The sequence below is a fragment of the Meriones unguiculatus genome, chromosome 8, assembly GCF_030254825.1.
Source record: "Meriones unguiculatus strain TT.TT164.6M chromosome 8, Bangor_MerUng_6.1, whole genome shotgun sequence".
Classification (NCBI taxonomy): Eukaryota; Metazoa; Chordata; class Mammalia; order Rodentia; family Muridae; genus Meriones; species Meriones unguiculatus.
Genome location: NC_083356.1, coordinates 8,239,384 through 8,259,825, shown reverse-complemented (window position 1 = coordinate 8,259,825; position 20,442 = coordinate 8,239,384). Strand labels below are relative to the sequence as shown.

The 20,442-nt window shown below is 41.6% G+C and overlaps 1 protein-coding gene across 1 annotated transcript; it reads right to left on the bottom strand.

The window, feature by feature from the left end:
• Positions 1-5,416: 5,416 nt before the first annotated feature.
• Twf1 (twinfilin actin binding protein 1) lies at positions 5,417-16,153 on the bottom strand. Its single transcript, XM_021660799.2, has 9 exons — positions 15,999-16,153; positions 14,561-14,638; positions 12,646-12,824; positions 11,731-11,826; positions 10,699-10,803; positions 9,024-9,149; positions 8,616-8,766; positions 8,351-8,472; positions 5,417-7,402 (listed from the first exon to the last, which is right to left on the bottom strand). Exons 1-9 carry the CDS (start codon positions 16,021-16,023, stop codon positions 7,232-7,234), a joined length of 1,053 nt encoding a protein of 350 aa, XP_021516474.2. The 5' UTR covers positions 16,024-16,153; the 3' UTR covers positions 5,417-7,231.
• Positions 16,154-20,442: the final 4,289 nt, after the last annotated feature.

The following is a 20,442-nucleotide window of genomic DNA, read 5'->3' as shown; positions in this document are numbered from 1 at the left end:
TGTCTGCCTTGGACAGCAAAGGTTCTTTTAACAGTAAGTGTTAATTACCTCAGAGACTCTAACTGATCAAAGGGCTGAGAATAATAACAGTTTAATGCTTAACTCTAAATATTCCTTCTAAGTTCCAGGAAATGAATTAGTTCCCTTTTTCTTTCTGTGATAAAACACCGTACCATTGTGATAAAGCAACTTAGAGAATGAAAACTTGTGGGCTTATGGTTCCAGAAGTCTAAGAGTCTGTCATGGTAGGGAAATATGGCAGCAAGCATCAGGCATGGCAGCGGGAGCAGGAAGTTGAGACCTCCCATCTCCAAGCTCAAACATAAAGCAAAGAAAGAGATGGAAGTAGAGTGAGGCTATATAACCTCAGGGGCTGCCCACAGTGCTGCACTGTCTCGAACAAGGCTGCAGCCATATAAAACTCCCCAAATGGCAGCACCAACTGGGAAGCGAGTGTTCAGAGGCTATGGGCTTACATGCTCACTCAAACCACCACAGGAACACCCCAGAAGAGAGGATGGGTAGAGCATAAGAGCCAGAGAAAAGGATGCAGGTCTGAAGAACACTTTCCTCTGGGCATAACATGGCCATTGCTCTCCTGAGCCCTCAGCAGCTGCCATTATTTACACACAACATGCACAAGATGGGCCCATTTGTGGAGGGAGGAGGAGTTCACAAGGCCCCTCACATCCCAAAGGACATGTAGGATGTAGGCAGTTAAGGGTTGTTGGGAGAGACATTTTCAAGCCAGCCTTGGAGAAGACCAAAGGCACAAAGATAAAGATGCCTGTGGCTCTCTGCTCCATAGCTTTAATGTTAAACCCTTTATTTTTCTGTGCCTCCAACTTTGAATAATGTGTGTGCCTGTGTGTGTGTTAGTGATAATCATTTGCTGAAAGCAGCCGACAGGTTGAAAGCAACCCTAAACAAAACAAATATCCATTGCAGAGTTGGAACATCATGTAGTTATTGGTTGGTAGGATTTGTTCAAGGCTTGAGTGATATTCTGGGTCAGTTGGAATCAATAAAGTAATTTTTCGTGTAAAACTCTGTTAAAGATTCATGTGGAACAGAATTCTTCATTCATTTCCCGTGCTGTTCAACATAAAGTGAAACTCTTTATTCAGGACGGACACCAGGAACAGAGAGATATCAGATACATACACTGTATAGACACCTACAGCCCAAAGATCACAGACAACAGACAAATAGAAAGCACAGGTGTAAAGAATTTCAAGTTTGACTTATTCTTAGTCTAAATTCCCCTAATATAATAATTTATTAACACACATATAAATATACATGTACATATAGACTTTCACAACTTATTAGTCCATAAATGTCAGTAAATTAAAACAATAAGACTAACAACCTTGCAGAAAGAAGATAACTTGAATTATCAAAGCTGCTAATTGAAAACACCTAATTGTCAATGAAAATATAAGAGACAAGAGAAATATATGGCTCATATCTTGGAGTGAGAAACAGTCCATAGACACTGTTCAAAGGAAACTAGATTTCAAATAAGCTGTATTAAATATATTTTTAAAGTAGAATTATATAAGAACCAAAGTGTAAGAATTTTTCTTTGCTAGATAATATAAAGGATGTCCTAAAGACAAATCATAAAAACTATTAAACACAGCATATGTATGTGCAAAGTTAAAAAAAGACTCAGTGAACATGAAAATTAACTGAGAGATGTATAAAAATGAAGCTGAACAGAACCTCAGAGAATGTGGGACAAAGTGGCACTCGCCAGCAAGTACCACTAGACTGTAAGGTCCATGTTCGGGGCAAGAAAGATGCAAAAACAATGACTAGAGAACTCCCCACTCAGAAGTAGAATAAAACAATAGAAACTGTTCGTGAACAACCACCCTGACAGATTTCAAACACATAACAAAGCATCTTAGAGATTTGAAAAAACAAGGAGGCAGGCCTGAAAGAAGTAAACAGAAACAAACAAACAAACAAAAACACAAGATCAGGACAGAAAAGTAATAAAAAAGAGACATTACTGGAAGTACCAGTGAAATTCAGAAAACCAGAAGGATACACTTGAAAAACCCGTATCCCACCAAATTGAAGAAGCCAAAAAAAAAAAAGGAAAAATTTACAAATGCATATGCTCTATCAAAAAGCAAAATGAGATAGTTAAAATACATCTATAACAAGCAATGATGTTGAAACAGCTAGAGCTCAGTCAGACTCACTGCAGACTTTTAAAGATCAGCAACAATCTTTCCAAAATTATTTCATGAAGCAGCAAAGCATGGAGTACTTCCAAACTTTTGTTATAGAGCCACTTGTCCTAGTATCAAAGCCAGATAAAGGAACAACAAAAAATTATAGCTGAATGTCCTTGGCGAACATTGATACAAAATGCTCTGGGTCAATGAGATGGCTCAGTTGAAAAATGTGCTTACTATTGAGGCCAAGAACTTTGGTTTGATCCCTGGGACCCCACATGGTGGAAGGAGACAACTAATGCCCTCAGGTTACACACACACACACACACACACACACACACACACAGACTAAGGAACTAAATAGGTAGTTCACAAAAGGCAGACGGATGGCTGATAATTTTTTAAAATTTGTTCAACATCCTTAGTCATTAGGGAAATGCAAATTAAAGCTACCTTTGGGTTACTTCAAAGGAATATGGTGAGAGGTTACTTACTTACGGGAGTAGAAATGACTCAGAGAGTTGCATCCCAAAAGCCTAGCCCAGCATAGGTGACAGCTCTCAAAAGCTGGGAACCTGGAGCAAGCTGCATAGCCCGTAGGCAGCTCAACAGGCTGAAGGGGGTCCCTTTCAAGTGATTAAGTTTGTGTAAACCTCTTCCAGGCAGCCTGTCTGGTCTCAGAGTCTTCTCGGCAGCTTGACTTGTCTCAAAGTGACTTTGAGCCATCGTTATTGGTTGGTTACTCTTGGGAAGGAAGGTGGGCTAGTGAACCCGGTCAGTTTCAGGGACTTCCTGAAGTTATTGAGTTGCTTGCAGGTATGGCTTGCTTGAGTGTGCCACGGTGCATATGTGGAAGTGAGGATATTTCAGGAATAGGGTATTGCCTTCCACTTACTGAGGCAGCTGGCTCTCGAACTTCCGAGTGATTCTCCTGTCTCTGTCTTCCATTCTCACCATAGGAAAGCCAGAATTGCAGACGGGTGCCACCACATCTACCTTTCAGACTCAGGTTGTCAGGCTTGTGTGGCTAGCACCTTTGCCTGCTGAGCCATCTCCCCAGCCTGTGAACCCTCTTGAACTCACGGCAGGTATGATTACCTGCACAATACCTCCATTAGATCAGGCCTGTCCACATAGTCATGGAAGACACATGGACAGACAGGATTCCATCTCTCCCTCAGAACTTACAATCAGTTAATGGTAAGTAGAGGGGGAGGGACTCTAAGTCCCCACCCTTTCTGTCCATAGGAAATTTAATGATTTCGGGGTTGGGGAGCATCTTTAATGATATAGACACTGGTGAGGTGCCACTGAAGAATGGGTTAATATTAGCTTGGTTATTATGAGGCTTTGTTACAAAACCGAACTCCCTTCACTTTGCTTCCCAGACACGGTGAGGTGAACAACTTGACTATGTGGTAAAGTCTGTGGTGTCTTGCCTCTCAAGCCCAGCAGCAATGAAGCCTAGCAACCACAGACAAAACACTCAGAAACCCTGAGCTAAAATAAATCTTTTGTGGGGTAACAGGCCAGCGGAAAATTACCCTGCCCTGCATCCACCTACAGCCCTGAGACTTGGCAATCCCCACCTCTATGACTCAGCCTTAAGCCCCAAACAATGTTTCAGAGTTAACCCTCAAGCAATGCTTCCTGCTGCCCTGTACTTTTCCACTAGCTCACTGCCCGTACTCTCCTAGGTCACTGAGTGCTCCAAAGACCCTAAAGGAGCCCAACCCTCACCCGTCTCTCTTCCCATTCTGAGGCAGCCATTGTTCTACTCTTCCCAATAAATCTGTGTGAGGATTGTTGCCTGGTGTGACTTTGTGGTAATCCTTGGCTCCCAGCTGCCAGGATGCTCTTGTGCCAGAAACAAACAAACAAAAACACAAAAAATCAAACAACAACAAAACCCCTTATATCTTTCCCCACTTAAGTTCATTTCTCTCAGATATTTCATTACAATGACACAACTCTGACTGACAAATTGCCTAGGTGCTATTAGGAAAAATAAATAAAAGGCAAGAGGTAGCCAAAACATACAAACCGGAGGCCAGGGGAGACCGATCATGAAGTGAACTGCACTGGACATGGAAAAGGGGCACCCACCTAACAGGTTAAAGTGATCCAGGGAGAGGCTGTTTTTGAGGTCACTGTTTGTAGACAGCTTGGAGCAGCCAATGAGCCAGAGCAGACTGGATCAGGGAAGTAGGAGGTCTAGAGCCCCATCAGGCAGACGCTGCGGAACAGCCGACTTACTTGAGATCTTGCCATCATAGCCACTGTATTCCACCACACAGCTTTCTAGCCACAATGTCCTTTAATGTAACATGTTCCCAGCTGTCAATCACATTTGATTGCTAGGCCCATTCACTACAGCAGAACCTCTGAATAGGAAGCCAGGAGAGAAGATGACTCCACCACCCTCACACGTATATGCAAGAGAAATGAGTACTTACTTGCATAGCACACTGTGGGCCAGATCTCAGTTCTCCAAATTTAAAAGAAAAAGCTTTGCAGGACTTGTTTTGACTTTACTACACTTACTGTGTGGGCATGACCACGGCAGAGCACAAATGCGAGCCAGCGTCCCACTTGGAGTGAATGTTGTGCGTCCCAGGGCGCCAATCATGTTGGGCTCGGAGGAAGTGCCTTCACCTGATCTCACTGTCGTTTCCAGAGCAGCTCTTTAAAATGCCATTTTCTCAAAACTGCTACCAAGACATGTAATGCGTACCATGCCCACATTACACATATGAAAAAGGATTACATGCTGAGATGCAGACAATGCCCGTCTCCTCCACATGAAGGGCACTGCTGCCACCTTGGTCTTGACCTTCCTAGCCCCTAGAACTGGGAAGTAAGGAGTCTTTATAAAACGTGCCAAGAATGTCGGACACCTCTTGGCCTGGGAATGGGCCGACTCAGGGTCTATAGAGCTAACGCTGCTCTGGATCGTACTGAAGTTTAGGCATGCATCACCCTCTCAATGGCGTACTTTTATCACAGAGGGAACTTGGCAACTAGATGCATTTTCATTATGGCTACATTTCTATAGGACAATTTTAATCTCCAGTAAGTACTCTGTACTCATAACTGTTCCTGACTAGGTTTCCAACTAAAGTTCTCTGAATCTAAGCAGGCTGATGATACACAAGGTCACCAGGCATTGGATTCTGCAAAGTTATCCAAGTATTTAAGACGTATTAGAAAACCACCATACACAATTCAAAGAGAAAAAATTTTATTGATATAAAATGCACTTATAAAATGTCCACAGAAGACATGTAATTTTTCACTGCTATATAAATTTATTGGGAATGTTATTCACATCTATTATCGCCTAACACATACTGTAAACAATGAGTTATACCCTAAAACAAATGCGTGATTCTCAGCAATCATTGGTTTAGTTATTAGTAAGGTTACGCGACCACACCTGTCCTCTGGAATGTGCAATGACTCTGGCGTAGTGTAAGAGAACCGGAGCGCGGCGGCACCTGGACCTTCGGGACAGACCCCGACAGGCAGTCCTCCCTCCGCCCGATGGGCCGCCACAGCTCCAGGGCTCTCCCCACGGCGATCCGTGGGCCCTTGTGACTGTGTGTGCACACACAACTGAAGTTTACGTCCCGTAAACAACTGCAACATTATTGTCAACTGTCCTGCACACTTAAATAGGAAAGTCTAAGTATTTGTAAACAAACAAAACACGCAAATAATCAAACCTATGTTTAACACTCCCACCAGCCTGTAATTCCTCTCATGGTCTATGTGAATGCACACGGAATCTCTGAAAGGTGCATGTATTACCTTAGGTAATAAGGCTTTGCAATGAGTGACTCATATTTCATATCATGAAATGTGCATTACTGACATTTATCTTAGGCAGCACGAAGTTCAGGTCAGGGACTTCCAAAACCTGGATACCATAGTCCATTTCAAAACTTCTCAGTTATGGCTCTGCAGCAGATTTAGCAGATTAAATACAAAGTGTTCTAACTCCCTCTATTTCAAGTATCAAAGAAATCTGAGGCTCAATCTCTAGGTTGTAAATGAAAATACAAAGCTTCAGAAAACACATGTGTTTTGAGAGAAGTTATTAACTGAAACAAGATCTTTGAGCTAAGTATTATCAGAGTTAGCCTACTAAGCACTAGGAATTGATTAATTTAGATCAGAACACTTGCTCCCGTGTGATAAGACAATTTGTTTTAAGACACATGGTTTCAAAGGGAGGAAAAAATAAAAATAAAAAAAACAACAAAAAAAACTTAGGCATTCTATCAGTTTTCACTTTAGTTTTGTTTCCTTTTGAATGATACTTGAGTCTCCATCTGAACATGAATGTCTGCCTTCACAGTACTTACGATGAAGGAGTTGCTTTGGAAACGGACACTTTGCGAGCTCTGAAAGACTGTGGCAAGACTGCGTAGTCTTCCAGTGCCATCAGAAACCCTGCAATACCGGGTAGCTTCAAAGCTTCAGGATGAAGTGACTTCCTGATTTTAATGCTATTAAAAACAAAAGGTCAAACAGGAAGCCTTGCTGCAAAGCAGCGCTGCTCTTCAACACTGCAGACCGGCCCATCTGAGCACAGTTCTCAGAGCAAGCAGCTTCCCACCGACTCACCATAACAGACTCACCATGTGTGAGTGGCTCAGGCTCCTTCCACTTCCCTTTAAAGGGAAACTCACACCTCACTACAGAGCACTAAAAAGCACGTCCTTCGGCTTTGTGGAACTGGCCCACCTATGTAAAACATTGAAGATTATGTGAAAGTGTGGAATCAACACGCTATGAAAATGGTGTGACAACAATCAAACATTACTATGTTGAAACCTTGTCTAGCTTTAACTAAAAAATAGAAATCATGAGTCTCTATAGCATTAATTTAAAAAATACATAGAAGTGAAAAGTGCTATTTTTCAAAAAGTACAATTTTCCTCCCAACTATACCAACATGGAATGATTTCAGTTCTCCTTGTACTAAAAGCTGAAAATTTTACAAAACTATATTGCAACATTTAATAAAACACTTTTTAATCAGTAGTGGCTTCTGCTTCTGCTGGACCCCTAATCAGTCTCCGGATCCCCCTCTTCCCTGCAGGACCTTTGGGTTTAGCAAAGCTCTGCTTGTGGGCGTGCTGCTTGGGATGGACTTCGTCATAAAGGAAATCTGCCGTCAGCTCATCCCCATTGTCGATTTCAATCTGCAAGACAGGAAGTCAACAGTGGGACACAGCACAAAGAGGGAACGTTCAAAACCCAACGAGCAGGACGCCAGCTCCCAGTGTGGCCACACACGCGCTTCTGCGAGACAACAAGCAAGAACCATGTCTGCACAGTTTCCCATCTGTCCCTCTCAGGGAGATGCTAAAACAGTCGTTTAGAGCCAGTCAGCCAGTCACCTTCTCGCTGCTCACTTAGCCACTGTTTACAAGCAGAAGTGTGACCCCGGCTGCTCTGCTGCATATACTCAAACCCCACACTGGCTCTTTGATCCTCTGGGCTACTTGGAATCACCCTAAACAGGTGTAGGCCAATGACAGCCTACAGAGCAAATCTCTAAACCAGCTCAAGAACACTCCAACTTTAAGGGTCTTTAAAAGCAACAAAAACATGTGAAGGGGACCCATGTGGCCCAGCAGAGCCTAAGGTATTACTGTCTGACTTCTGCAGTGTCAGTGGATCCTCTGTGAAAGGCGCGGGCAGACTGTGCGTTACCACAGAATCTAGAATTGCTCTAGGCTCAGCACCCCAACACCAGCTGTCTGTGAGGAAATGTCTTTCCTTACGCTCTCCCTGCTTTGAAGAACACACATGGGGCAGCAGCACCCCAATGTGTCAATTTACAGAAAGTTCTGTATGTGCTGCACACAGCCATGAGCATTTGCAATCTCTTTAACATTTCATTCACGTTACACTTAAAGAGCCGCATGTGGCTGGTGCTGCCATGCTACATGGTACAGGTCTACAAAGACAGGAATTATGGCAGGTCATCCTCAGGCACTCAGCAGCTTCTAAGGACTTAGGATATGAACTGTAAAATTAAATATTTTCATTTATAAACCACAGAACCTGGAAATGTATTGTGCCGTACTAGATGGAAATGACAAAAAGAATCCAGCAAAACATCAGCATTAAGTGGCAACGTCTACCTTTCTGATCACATCCATCTGCAGCTGTCTTTCCACAATCTCTAGCAGAGGACTCTTGCAGCTGGAGTACAGCATCCGCTCTCTTATGCTGCACATGTATCCAGGCATTGAATAAATAAAAACTGTAAGTTAAAGTAACAATTAGAACTATCAATTACAGCACATCTGTAAGACCTCTAAAACGTCAACTAGGCCCCCAGGAAGAGATACATCAAGTATGGTGCTGAGACCGAAGGTACCACGTTGAAGATAATTTGTCACATACCTATGGACTCTAAGTAGTCACCTTCATGGGAATGCTTATACAGAAAGAAATGGTAACGTGCTGAGTCCTTGGGAATCCTCTTTGGCAAATCTTTCAGTTCTGTATTTGTTGTGTTGGCCAAAATTATTGTTTCATTTTTTATATCTATTTCCTAGAAAAAGGAAACATGTAGAACAAATTAACTTAAACAAAAGACAAGGATGATGTACATAGTTGTGGATTATCTAACGTCTTACACATACTTTTTCACAGGTACTTTGTCGTTTAAAAAACGAATAAGCATGTTTTAAAAGAATACAATTAATAAGAAACCAAGAAAGGCAAAAATGTAAATTTAAAATCAGAAATTATACAAGCCAGAAACAATAAAAAAAGAACAGCCCCTTATGGCCACCGTATTTCCCTCACCAACTGTACGTAGTTCAGCTGCTTGTTACTCAGTTTTTCCAAAGCCTGGAAGGCGTCTCGAGAAATAGGAAATGCCACTCCTTGCAGTGTCTGATGCTTCGTGTCCACACCCACGTCAGTTTGTACCTACAAATGACAGATGTAATTGACTAATAAAGCTTTTAGTATTAGCAGTGTCTAATGGCAAAAAAGAAGAAAATTCCACTTAAAAAAAGTCTCCTTTACCCTTTCCCAATTTATGATTCAAATTCTTAATTTAGAGGTGGATCGTTTCTCACACTGGTTTACTATCTTGCTCCCATACTGTGGACATGCAGAGCGCATGACACACTGTTATGAAATATTGGGAGGGATGCTTGAGTGAGCAGCTCTAGGGCTTTGGAGGTGTCCTTAGCTCAGGTTGGCTCAGGCTCAAGTAGCTACAGTAACTCTCCCAGAGTGTCGTCAGATGACCTCTGTAAGCACAAGGTTCTCTCGCCAGGACTTCTGCACGGTAAACTGCGTGCAGTACGCACAGAGGTCTACTGTCTTCTACTAGACATAAAAGGCAACGCAAACGCCATGCACTGAACTGAGGGAAGACACAGAACACAGACAACACACGGCTCAACACGCTACAGCTGTGCATGATCTAGATGAGGGGCTTTCTTTACTCAACAGCCTGTGCGTGGATGAGGAGACCACGTCAAGAAAGCTTTCCAACACGCATGTGTATTACGACTTTGCTACTTGATAAATGACAGCTAGTAAAGGGCCTCATTTGCATTACTGCAACAGAAAGCTGAATACAAACTGAAGGAAAAAAAAGAATGGAGATTCTACAGCATGATATTGGAAAATGAACACATCACAGAACATATGCAAGTGCATACCCCAACATGATCCTCTGGGTTCTGATTGCAAGGAATAAAACAAACTATCAAACTTGAAAAACAAAAGCCACATACAAGCCCTACTCAAATAGCTTTAGTTTAAAATACAAGTTAGATCCTTGCTGTCAACCTAATAATAAAGGGACTGAGCCATTTCCAGACTGGTCCAGTCTGATATGAAGAACAGTGAACAGTGGTTTGGGACACTTGTTGTTCTCTGTAAAGTTTCAATAGAAAGAAAACAGAAAAGCCAACTTGGATGGCTAGAGAATTATGGCTCCAGGTTTATTGGCTTCAATACATGTAACAAATACTTAACCACCCAGGTATGTTGCCATCCACGTACACAGAAATTAAAACCCACTTGAAAAGCATTCTCCAGTATTTTATTTTTATTCTCTGTAGTAAACATTATTCCCTGAAGCAATGTATGAAGAATTTTCTTTATGTAGTTGTATTGGATGAAAACTCTTTGCAATCAATGAGTGACATACTTTTTCTTTAAAAAGTACTCATGGCACAGAGCTTCTAGCAAGAAGCTTTAGCATGTATCTCTCAGGACACCCCTTTATGAACTGCTATTAGTTTTAAGATGAATGTTTCAGGTTCTTTTGTTTTTGTTTTGGGTTTTTTGTTTTGTTTTGTTTTTGTTTTTTCTGAAAACACAATAAGCACACAGGTCTGTTTCTAAACTATACAGAACCAACCCAATCTCTGATTGTCAGTTACCTTCATGTCTACTCATTAAACAGATTACTTGGACACATTTGAAACCCTGAAAGCACTTTCAGGTTGTTACTTACCTCGTTAATTTTAATCTGTCGTAATTCTTCCTCAGCTGCAGTCAGTGGGGCAGGGGATGCCTGGGACAGTAAATACTTTTTATATCCGTGTAATGATACATCTTCCTGTAAGCAAAGAAATAAATATTATGTTCCAGAAACACAACCAAGGTGAGGCTACAGAGGATACACAAGGAAAAACAAAGTTAATAAAAAAATTAAGTGGCCAATAAATAATAGTAAGAATTTTACTCTCTTCTTACTTTAATCTTCTAATTTGAAGGTTTTAAAACTTTAACAAGTGCCTCTTCTTCTTTTCCTGACGTTTATAATCACTAAATCGTTTGTCTAAGTTTGATCAGTCAAATACAATGATCACGCCTCAAGCGTACAGGCCACCTGTAACTTACCACCTGTAGAAATAGCTGTTCTACAGCTATTCCGAGTAATTCAGATTCTAAAGTCTGTATTAAAATCCCTTATATAGTATCTGCAGAAGTATTCATAAAAGGAAAAAGTACTTCAAAGAGGTGTGCTTTGAGCATTTTGCTCTTGGAAGGCTGAGCGTGAGCTTAGAGGGTTTGAAGGCTGACAGTGAGAAGGCTGAGAAGCCAGCCCACCCTGTCGCTACACTTCCTCTACTGGCGACAGTGTATCATTTTCTGACACTGAAGTGTAAGTCAGCTGTTCAAAAGCATATTCCAATCATCTATGAACAAAGTCATAAATGCATCACTACAGCACAAATATTAGAGGATAAGCATATTTCAATAGCATTCACTCTCAATATCAAATGGATATGAGTAAACTCATTAGCATAAACTTGTGTATCATGAGCTGTAATAATACTTGCCTTACGCTTACAGACTGAGACACTGAAATTCATATGAATTACCTTTCTTTCACCTTTTTATTTTTTGGTATTTTGAGACAGGGTGTCCATATGTTGCCAGGACTGTCCTGGAACTCAGTATGTAGACAAGGCTGGTATCAGACTCAAAGACTACTGCCTCCCACATGCTGGATTAATGCATATAATGTTAAGTTTTGCACCTTTACAGTTCCAAATACTTCATCTTTAATGTGGCCGCCTCCAAATTCTTTCTTCAGCGTTGCTCTTGTTGCTGCATATAACATTTTTTGACGAACCTACACAATTATGGAAGTTTTACATGTTAAAAGTATTACCATTACAAAACACACCATTATAAAAGAAAGCACTGATGTTACAATCTTCAATACGTAAACCAATGAGCTGACTCCGACAGCCGTAGCCTGGGTGTCTAAGTCATTAGGGACCATTAAAGTAGGTTTTTAAATTATGTAGCATACTTTTTTAAAGTACAAAATAAACTAACTTTACAAAGTGCAAAATTAGTTGCAAGAATAAAAAAATAGCAAAGATACGATTTCAAAAATACAAGGGGGTGAAAATCAACATAAAGCAACCTTTACAGTGATAGCTAGAGCAGACCTTCCTAGGTAAGAGCTGGGTTTCTGGTGGCAAACACCACTGCATGAGCAACACCGGGATGAAAAGATGTACACTCTATCATTAAAGAGCTTTAGTAGCTTTCCTAGGTAACCGTCAACTAACAGAAACAATTTCTTAATTCTAAACAGTGAGACCTGCTATTTCTTGAGACAGAAGAGGTAAAAAGGGGCAATCTTTTGAGAATAACTAGACAGCACTAAAAATTAGCTTTTTGTAAGAAGCTTGAGACTTTAAAATATTGGGCAGTATCACACCTTAATTCCACCTTTATTCTATTTTAGTCTACTATCAACTCTCTCTTTCTGTTTGGTGAAAGGATTATCCCTCTACAGGAAATGACTGTTGCTTTTTACCATTCTTTTAGCCTGACAATATTTCAGAGAGAAAAAAAAAAGTCTCCCTACCATGTAATGTTAAAAACAAAACAAAACAAAAATGAAACAAGCAAACAAAAACTACAAAAAGTTACTCACATGAGACTGGTCCGGAGACCATGCAATGAATATCCACTCATATCCCTGAGCGTTCTGAGAATCTAACCTGAATAATACATAGCACGGCTGCTTGTCCTCCAGCAGGGGCAGGACAAAGGCCTCGTAATCCTGCTCCCAGGAATCGGAAGGCTGACTACAGGACCCAATCACAAGCTGCTCTATGAAAGGAAAACGGCAAACAGATAAATGTCGTGTGCATCAAGGGATAATATGATGAAGACAAGAAAAGCCGGTTATTTCTCAATTCTATCTTCCCATAAAAACTGAAAAGGTGGAAATGCACAAAAAATTTCTGATCTGAGGCATGACTGAGAACAATATAAACATCTTATGAAAAGCATGGTTAAAGTATTTTATATATAACATACGGAATAAAAGCATGAAAATGATAATAGCTGAGCTAAATGTTCAAGTAAAGGTCAATTAGATTTCTATTTGTTAAAATGTTGAAAATGACCATATATTATATACATATATCTTCACTTGCTACAAATCTATAATTCTTGACATTAATATTTAGTTGTAAAGAATTATGAAACAAGTTTTAGCTCCTACCTGACAACAACACTGTTGATTTAAAATGCTGCCTCAAAGCATAAACTAGAACTGGGAGTTGTCACTTCTGAGTGCTATCTTGTAGAACTAAGTAAGATTCTGAGGGAGTTTCCCACGGACAGGTGCGTGCTATTGGACGACATAGCAATAGCGCAAACCAATGACCGCTTCCATCTTCCCCATAACAGAACACGCAAATAAAATCACTATTCATGTTCTAAAATAACCACAGGCTAGCGAAACAATCCCCCACATCCCAGCAATAAAATCAAGAACAGAACAATATGCAGCTTCTGTGAACCTAGAAAATAGCATTGTGTCTTATGTAGGCATTTAGGCAAAGGGACTGGTCACACTGAAGCTGCCCAAAGGAAAAAAAAGGACAACTGTCAAAAGATGTTATTCATCAGAAAGACAGTAACATTTTAAAAGGTTTGAGGCACCCTATAAAGTAATAACTCATTCATTTAAATTGTTTTTTCATTCTCTGACATTTCCTAATTTAGCATTTTTCTCAAGATAAAAAGAACCAGGAAAATACTTAGGAAACAGAAATGTTCCTCCTGACCAAGTGCTAATTAGATACAGTTTATCTTCCCATTTTGCTGACATAAACAATTTTAGCTGTTTTGAAGCATACATTTGTTCCTAATGAATATTATAAGATTTTATTTTTACATTCTAATAAATAAGCAGAAAAATGGGGAAAAAAGTTGATTTATTTCCAGTTTATGAAAAAAAAACATGTTATTTTTCTGAAATAAAAGGTCTCAGCTTATTTGAGGTCAACAGAATACTTTCAGCACATTCATTCTGACATGAAGTTGTTAACAGTAAATCCATCTGATTCAGATGTGACCACTTGTCCAGTTTCCCAGCTTATACCATGATTGTTAAGGAGTCAGTTTATAATCTACCATGTTCTTACAATGTTCTCAAACAAGAAAGGATCTTGCTACTCTAGGGTCCAATCAGGCAAAAAACCAAAATCATCCGAAATGTTTCTACTTCAAAACACACTTCACTGAATAACTCCCATATTAGTTTTTGTTTGTCTTGAATAATGGCCTGGTTACTGATTTTCATTCTAGAAAAGAAAGCACTGACATTAGACATGAATTGTAGTGCAGAAAGACACACAAAAGATGAAACTATCATAACAGAAACTATCTGGTGTTTCCCCAATAGCTACACAGTTTAAAAGGAAAACAGGCAGGAAGGTAAAATCTGAACTTGCTTCATGCTGATTAATAATTCAAATTACTAATAACATTTGGAAACCTGCAACTGTAACAGCTAATACACCAAGGGCACATGGTATCTGAAAATGTCAACTAACCATTTTCAATAGATATTTTCAGAAGTCTGTATTTCCCATTTCTGGCTCTTGCAAAGATCTCTTTAACGTCTTCACTTGCTATGGAAACAATAAAGAAAATAATTTAAACTTTGAAGTACTTTATTTTGTATTTACACAAGGAAAACATAAATTTAAAAATGTGGACTATACAGCACCTTATCGTTTCTAAAAGCAGAAGCATAAAACATGGACATTGACTATAAAAAAATACTAACATTTTAAAAGTACTGGAACTCCTATAACACCTTAGCTACAGGGTTCTGCAGAAGTAACACTGGGGTGAATACTTTTAGTCAAACCCAGCAACGGACGGACATATTACTTCATGTTTGAAAACGTTGCAAAGTTGCTTCTATAGACCCAATTTTTAGCTTGTGATAGCTTCTTCATCAATTAATTTCCTGTATCTGTCCATCAAAAACAACAGGATCAAATCTCATATCCCAAGTAAAGAAAAAGCTTGTAAAATTCACTAGATCTTACAATGTTTACATTTTTTCTTGTATCTCTCAAAAAATCTATAGTCATTGAGCAAATAAACCTTTAATAACCTATTCCTTGTGTACTCATTACAGCTTTGATTGCGTTCTACTTATGTCTCCCTATATAAGAGGCTCAAGCATTGAACAATATTTTTGACATATTTACATGTCAAGATTAACACGGGGGGGCGGGGGGGATTCAACGTCTTTAGATCTAAGGCAATTTTTGCCTGCGTGGTGTCAAAAACCCTTAAACACAAAACAAGTTAATGACTGGCCGCCTGGAGGAAAGGCTCAGTTGACTATTATTACACGAAGTGCTCTAGTTTATATTAGAGCTCGTTAAATAACCCCGGGATGTATCGTTTGGTTCTGAGGAGGCGAGTACTTCCAAGCTGCCTATTTTCCAACCAGGAAATACTGCAGGGTAAGATACACAAGTAAACCGCACACTCAGGTGTCTCTTCGGGGGGATTAGGTGTAGCCACACAGAGCAGACTATTCAGCTGCCTGGGGAGCATCCAAAGATGGAAAAACACTTCCTACTCGGTTTTTTTCCGAAAGGAAAGCGCGCTCCCATCTTGAGAGAAAAATCCGGGGAGTCCGGGAGGCATCCTACAGCTCTGGGGTTTGTTTTCCAATGATCGGACTGCAGGGGCAATCTCCCTTGGCGGGTGCTGAGGACAGTCGCTCGGCCAGCTTTGGGTCTCCCGGCCGCGGAGCCGGGATGCGGCGGGCGGGTCGGCCCCGCACCGCTCGCTCCTCCCGTCTCGGCTCTCCGGCAGCCACTGGCCTGGTACGTGGCGGCCGCCGGGGACGGCCCCGAGGGACGCGGTCGGGGACGACGCAGCCAGAGCCGCCGCTCCCACGCCGTCCGCGCCTCCGGCGATCCGGCCCGCCGCCTCCCGGGAGCCCCTGCCCCGTGGCGCCGTTACCTTGGATGCCGGTCTGGTGGGACATGGCGGCGGCCGCGGCTCCCGGCTCCGGCGCAGGGTGCGGCAGCGGCCCCGGCCGGCGGATCCAGGAAGTAGCGGCTCCGCCTGCGCGTCATCTGCCCGCGACCTTCAGTCCCGCCCCCAGCACGAGCCGCCCTCTCCTGCAGGGCGTAGGCCCCGCCCATGTCCCCGCCCCCTGTGTTTTCACTGGTTATCCTCAGATGTCGTCACGGTCCTCGCCCCGGCCAGGTATTGGCCCCGCCCTCTCCCGTCACTGGCCCTACCCCTCTGCTGCTGTGCCCCGGCAGGTAGCACCTTGTGGAGAAGTATTGCCTGTCTGTCACGGTTCAGGGACCCTGCCACAAAATGCTTGGAGGGGAAGTGAGCATTTTCCAAAACGTGGCGGGGTTTTGCGTAAAATAATACCCTTTGCTAAAGAAAAGAAAAGGCCCCTTAAGGGGAAACATAAAACAGGCAAACATTGGTATAGCATAAGCAACGTGGGGTTCAAGACCACTCCTGGCCCATTTTAAAATATGAGGCCTTAAGAGTCCTCCATCATTTCCCCTGTGATTTGAAGTATAAGCTGCTCACTTTTCAGTTGGTCACTTCCACACAAACCCACAGTTCTCAACAAAAAAATAGTCTTCTGAAACCAAATATGTGGCCTTTGGGGGGAGAGGCACACATTCAGATGCCCCCCCGACTCCCACCCCTAATATCATGTTCCAACTTGGTAACAAATTTAGGAAGACATTTTTTAGTAGCAGAACAAAAGAAAATCACAAACCGAATCATCTTTAAAATACGCCTGCTGGGGACGTGGGGCTCCACCAAAGGGGGGAAATCTCTGCTGTTTCTGCTCTTCCCGAAGATGACGTTTTTTTTAACCTTTGAGGGGTGGAAGCTAAGTGGTCTGTACATCCTAAAAGGATTTACCTGATGGCTCCAAGGGAGGACGTTGGAGCGGACTCAGAAGTGGGTAGTGAATGGGATGGCCCGAGAGGATTTGGCTTGGGACCTACAGTACCTGCGCTGTCCTACACAGCCAGGTAGTTGTAATCAATCAGGCAACTTTTTTTGAGACTTTGGCAGGTTACGGTGGCTTTTTTTTTTTTTTTTTTTTTTTTTTTCTGGAAATTTCAGCTCACAGTACTTTCAGAGACCTCATTGTCCTTTCTTCTCGTTTCCCAAAGAACTGAGTATAAAACCACTGGGCCACTGAGCTGACCTCAGTATTTCTCTTTGGTCGGTTCTCCCACTGAAAATCAGTTAGAGAGCTCCCTTTAGGTTAGCCCTTTCTTACTCCGAACCAAATGTGTATCCATAGCAGCTGAGGATAACTTTGTATGGAAACAGCACACACAGCAGTTAACACTCTTTCTTACTTTGGGCTTTTTTTTTTATTAGTTACATTTTATTAACTTACTTTGGGCTTTTATCAGCTGCATTTCTCCTGTGAAAGTTAATTCTACTTTTTTGTCTGTGTGTGTGGGCTTTCTACTCTCCTTTAGTACAAAGCTAGGTCTTGATTTTAAAGCCTTGGACTAATAAATATGTAAAATTACAATATGCTAAAGTTCAAATGATATTCAGGCAAAAAATATAATGACAAGCTAACAGAATACCTCTTTGAGTATAATGCATTTTAAATAAGGCACTAAATAGGCCAGTAACTATTTTTCATTGTAGAGACCACAGCAAGATAGTTATATTCTGGGACTTGTAATCTAAAGTCTGTTTCTTTAACAAATCCTCTTTCTCATGTATTGCCACATACAATCTGGGTTTGGAGGGCTTCTATGGGAGGTGTTTCATTCCAACAAGTTCTTCCTGACACAATGGTTCCTCCTGATTGACCAGTTTTAACTGTACTGTTGCACAAAGGGAAAATTGTAGAGTTCGCTTGCAGATCTTAGCTGACTCATGTCCTGTTGATTATGACAGAAGCTGACCTTGTTAAAAAAAAATACTGATGAGATTAAAAAAAAATAACTTTCCCATATCCATGCTTAGAAAGAACCCTTGTATGCTTAGCCTGAAAAGAGAGTCTAATTACATTTGGACCCTACCTGTCACCTGCCAGGAAGCCCTTGTTTTTACTTTCTGCAAACACGGTAGTTTATATAAAATCTGCAAGGGCCTGAGACCTCAGTAGAGCCCCATACCTCTGCCTCTTTGTAGGTTGATGTTATTATTTTATTGAGACAGGTTTTTCAATGTAGTTCTGCCTGCTTTGTAACTCACTATTTAGACCAGGCTGGCTACAGAGGTCGTTCTACCCCTGTCTCTGGAGTGCTGGGATTAAAGGCATATCCTCTCCCCGACCCCCACCCCACAAGAGGCCTTTCATAATCCTAAGGAGGGACAATTGTGATACCTCTCTTTTTTTTGAACCTCTTAGGCTTTTTAGCTTCCTGTTTATCTTTCCCATTCTAGAAAAATAAAAATCCAGCCATTTTAATTAAGACAAAGTCTTAACATAAAAATCCTGCTTTACTAAAAATATCTTTAGTTTTATGTCTTTTGAACATGTGCTTCTCTGGGTTAGTGGTTGCCTTTTATTTTACATGTTTTTTCTTACTATCATGAGACATTGCAGCATTAAACAACTACACTTACCAAACTATTTGGAAGCTCACTATTGGGTCCCGTGACATCAGGCTGGCTGGAGACCATTTGTCCTTCTTATAATGTTAGAAATGTGTCCAGATGAGTCTTATCACCTCTAGGACTCTGCATGTGCAGGGAGAATGGGGGCTGATATGTGCCAGTGAAAGGGCACTGTCTCCTTCCCCAGAGTGCTGCCACAGAGGAAACACTCAGTTTTAAAGGGCCACCCTCCGATGTCTTTAACTTTGTAAGACCCTGAGCCTGTGGCAGGCATCAAAGTCCCTTTGAGGAGAAGTCTCTGGCTTTAAGTTTGTCTAACCTGAGGCCTGGCTAGGGTGGGGAAGGAGGACCAACTGCTTGAAAGCCTGTATTACAATCATCACCGCATGTGAGTGGAAGCAGGCGACCATAAAAACATACTGAGTGCCCTCTCTCCTACAAAAAGATAACACTAAGGTTGTGATTTCCCTCTAATGGCTACTTTCCCCATCCTCCACTTTATATTTACACACCCAGGCTCAAAGTCAGAAAACTGTCAGGTTTCTCTTTTGTTTCCAATGTCTATGGGTCAGATGAATGATGGACAATTACCCATCTGTAGGTTCCCCCATACCTCTATCCTCTTGGACCTGCTTGTGGGCATAACCGTGACTCAGAACCACAGCTTTCCTTTCTCTTATCTGTCTTGGCAAAGGCCGAAAGTTACAACTTGCCTGCCCTGTTGTTTTTCCCTCAAACTCTAATACAATGTTTCTTGAGCTTCCTTCTAAGGCGATTTTGAAAGACTTATCTCTTAGAGTGAGAACCTGCAAAGTAATTCAGTGGTAAACAAGATTAAATTGCTTCGTTATGCCCAAGTTTCAAATTCCCAGGAGAAAGCGTGTGATGGACTTGACCTGTTGCAGGTGTCAAAGCTACATTGCGGCATGGATGCTTCACCCAGGCCACAGTGTGTTCCATGGAAGCAGAGAGGAGAGAGCTCACACTTAAAAAAAAACACATTTAGGATCTGGTATACCTGGCACTTAGAACCAGTCATTTAAAGTCACAATCCAAAATGTGGGGGGGGGGGGGGGCGGGGAGGGGGGCTGGTCTATTTAAAAGAAGTATCTACCGTTCAACTCCAGCTCTCTGTGCCCAGTGGGACTTCTGGCTCAGGATGACAGGCCTGATTTGCAAGTGTCAGCGATTAGGCTTGCTTCAAAAAAAGAAAAATCTCCATTTCGACTTTAAAAGTACATATATACATATATAACCATATGTGCAGGTCATACTTGGCTGTTGACCAATTTGGAGTTTTGACCTTGATCTCTTGTCTGGTCCAATGTCAAATAAAGACACTTTTGAAGACTCAGACGGCCTGTAAATGTACGATAGAGAAGAGCATGGTGTGCACCGCACAGCATGAGCAGCACACACTCTCCGTTTCTCCGGCGGGAAACTCGGCAAAAGAGAACCCTTTCCTCCTTAATGTGTGAAATAATTATACAATAAATTGTTCTATTATTTGCTGAAGGCTTTTTTAACGGGAAACAAAACAAAACAAAACAAAACAAAACAAAACGCTAATGTGGGTTAAAAGCCCTGTGGGCACTGTATGGCCTTGAACAAAATTATTTAATCTCTCTGTGCTTCCTTTTTTGTTCCTGCTGCACAGCAATCTTGATGTCTTGGGGTTCTCATGGAAAGCCAGTGAGACAGGAGGTGTTTGGAGGTGTGAGGTGTTCCACGTGTGTCGGGCTTTACATATGCTAATTTGCATCAGGCCCAGTATAGTGTATTATTATGTAGTATGCTTCCAAACAAAACTGAACAAAACAAAGTGGGAAGC

Bases quoted from the DNA above. Each gene is read 5' to 3' on its own strand.
- Twf1 (XM_021660799.2), bottom strand. From the start codon at position 16,023: ATGTCCCACCAGACCGGCATCCAAG. The intron at 12,825-14,560 runs GTTAGTTGACAT...TTCCTTTCATAG, and splicing joins GAAAATATCTATTGAAAATG to AGCAGCTTGTGATTGGGTCC. The intron at 7,403-8,350 runs GTAGACGTTGCC...CCTGTCTTGCAG, and splicing joins AGATGGATGTGATCAGAAAG to ATTGAAATCGACAATGGGGA.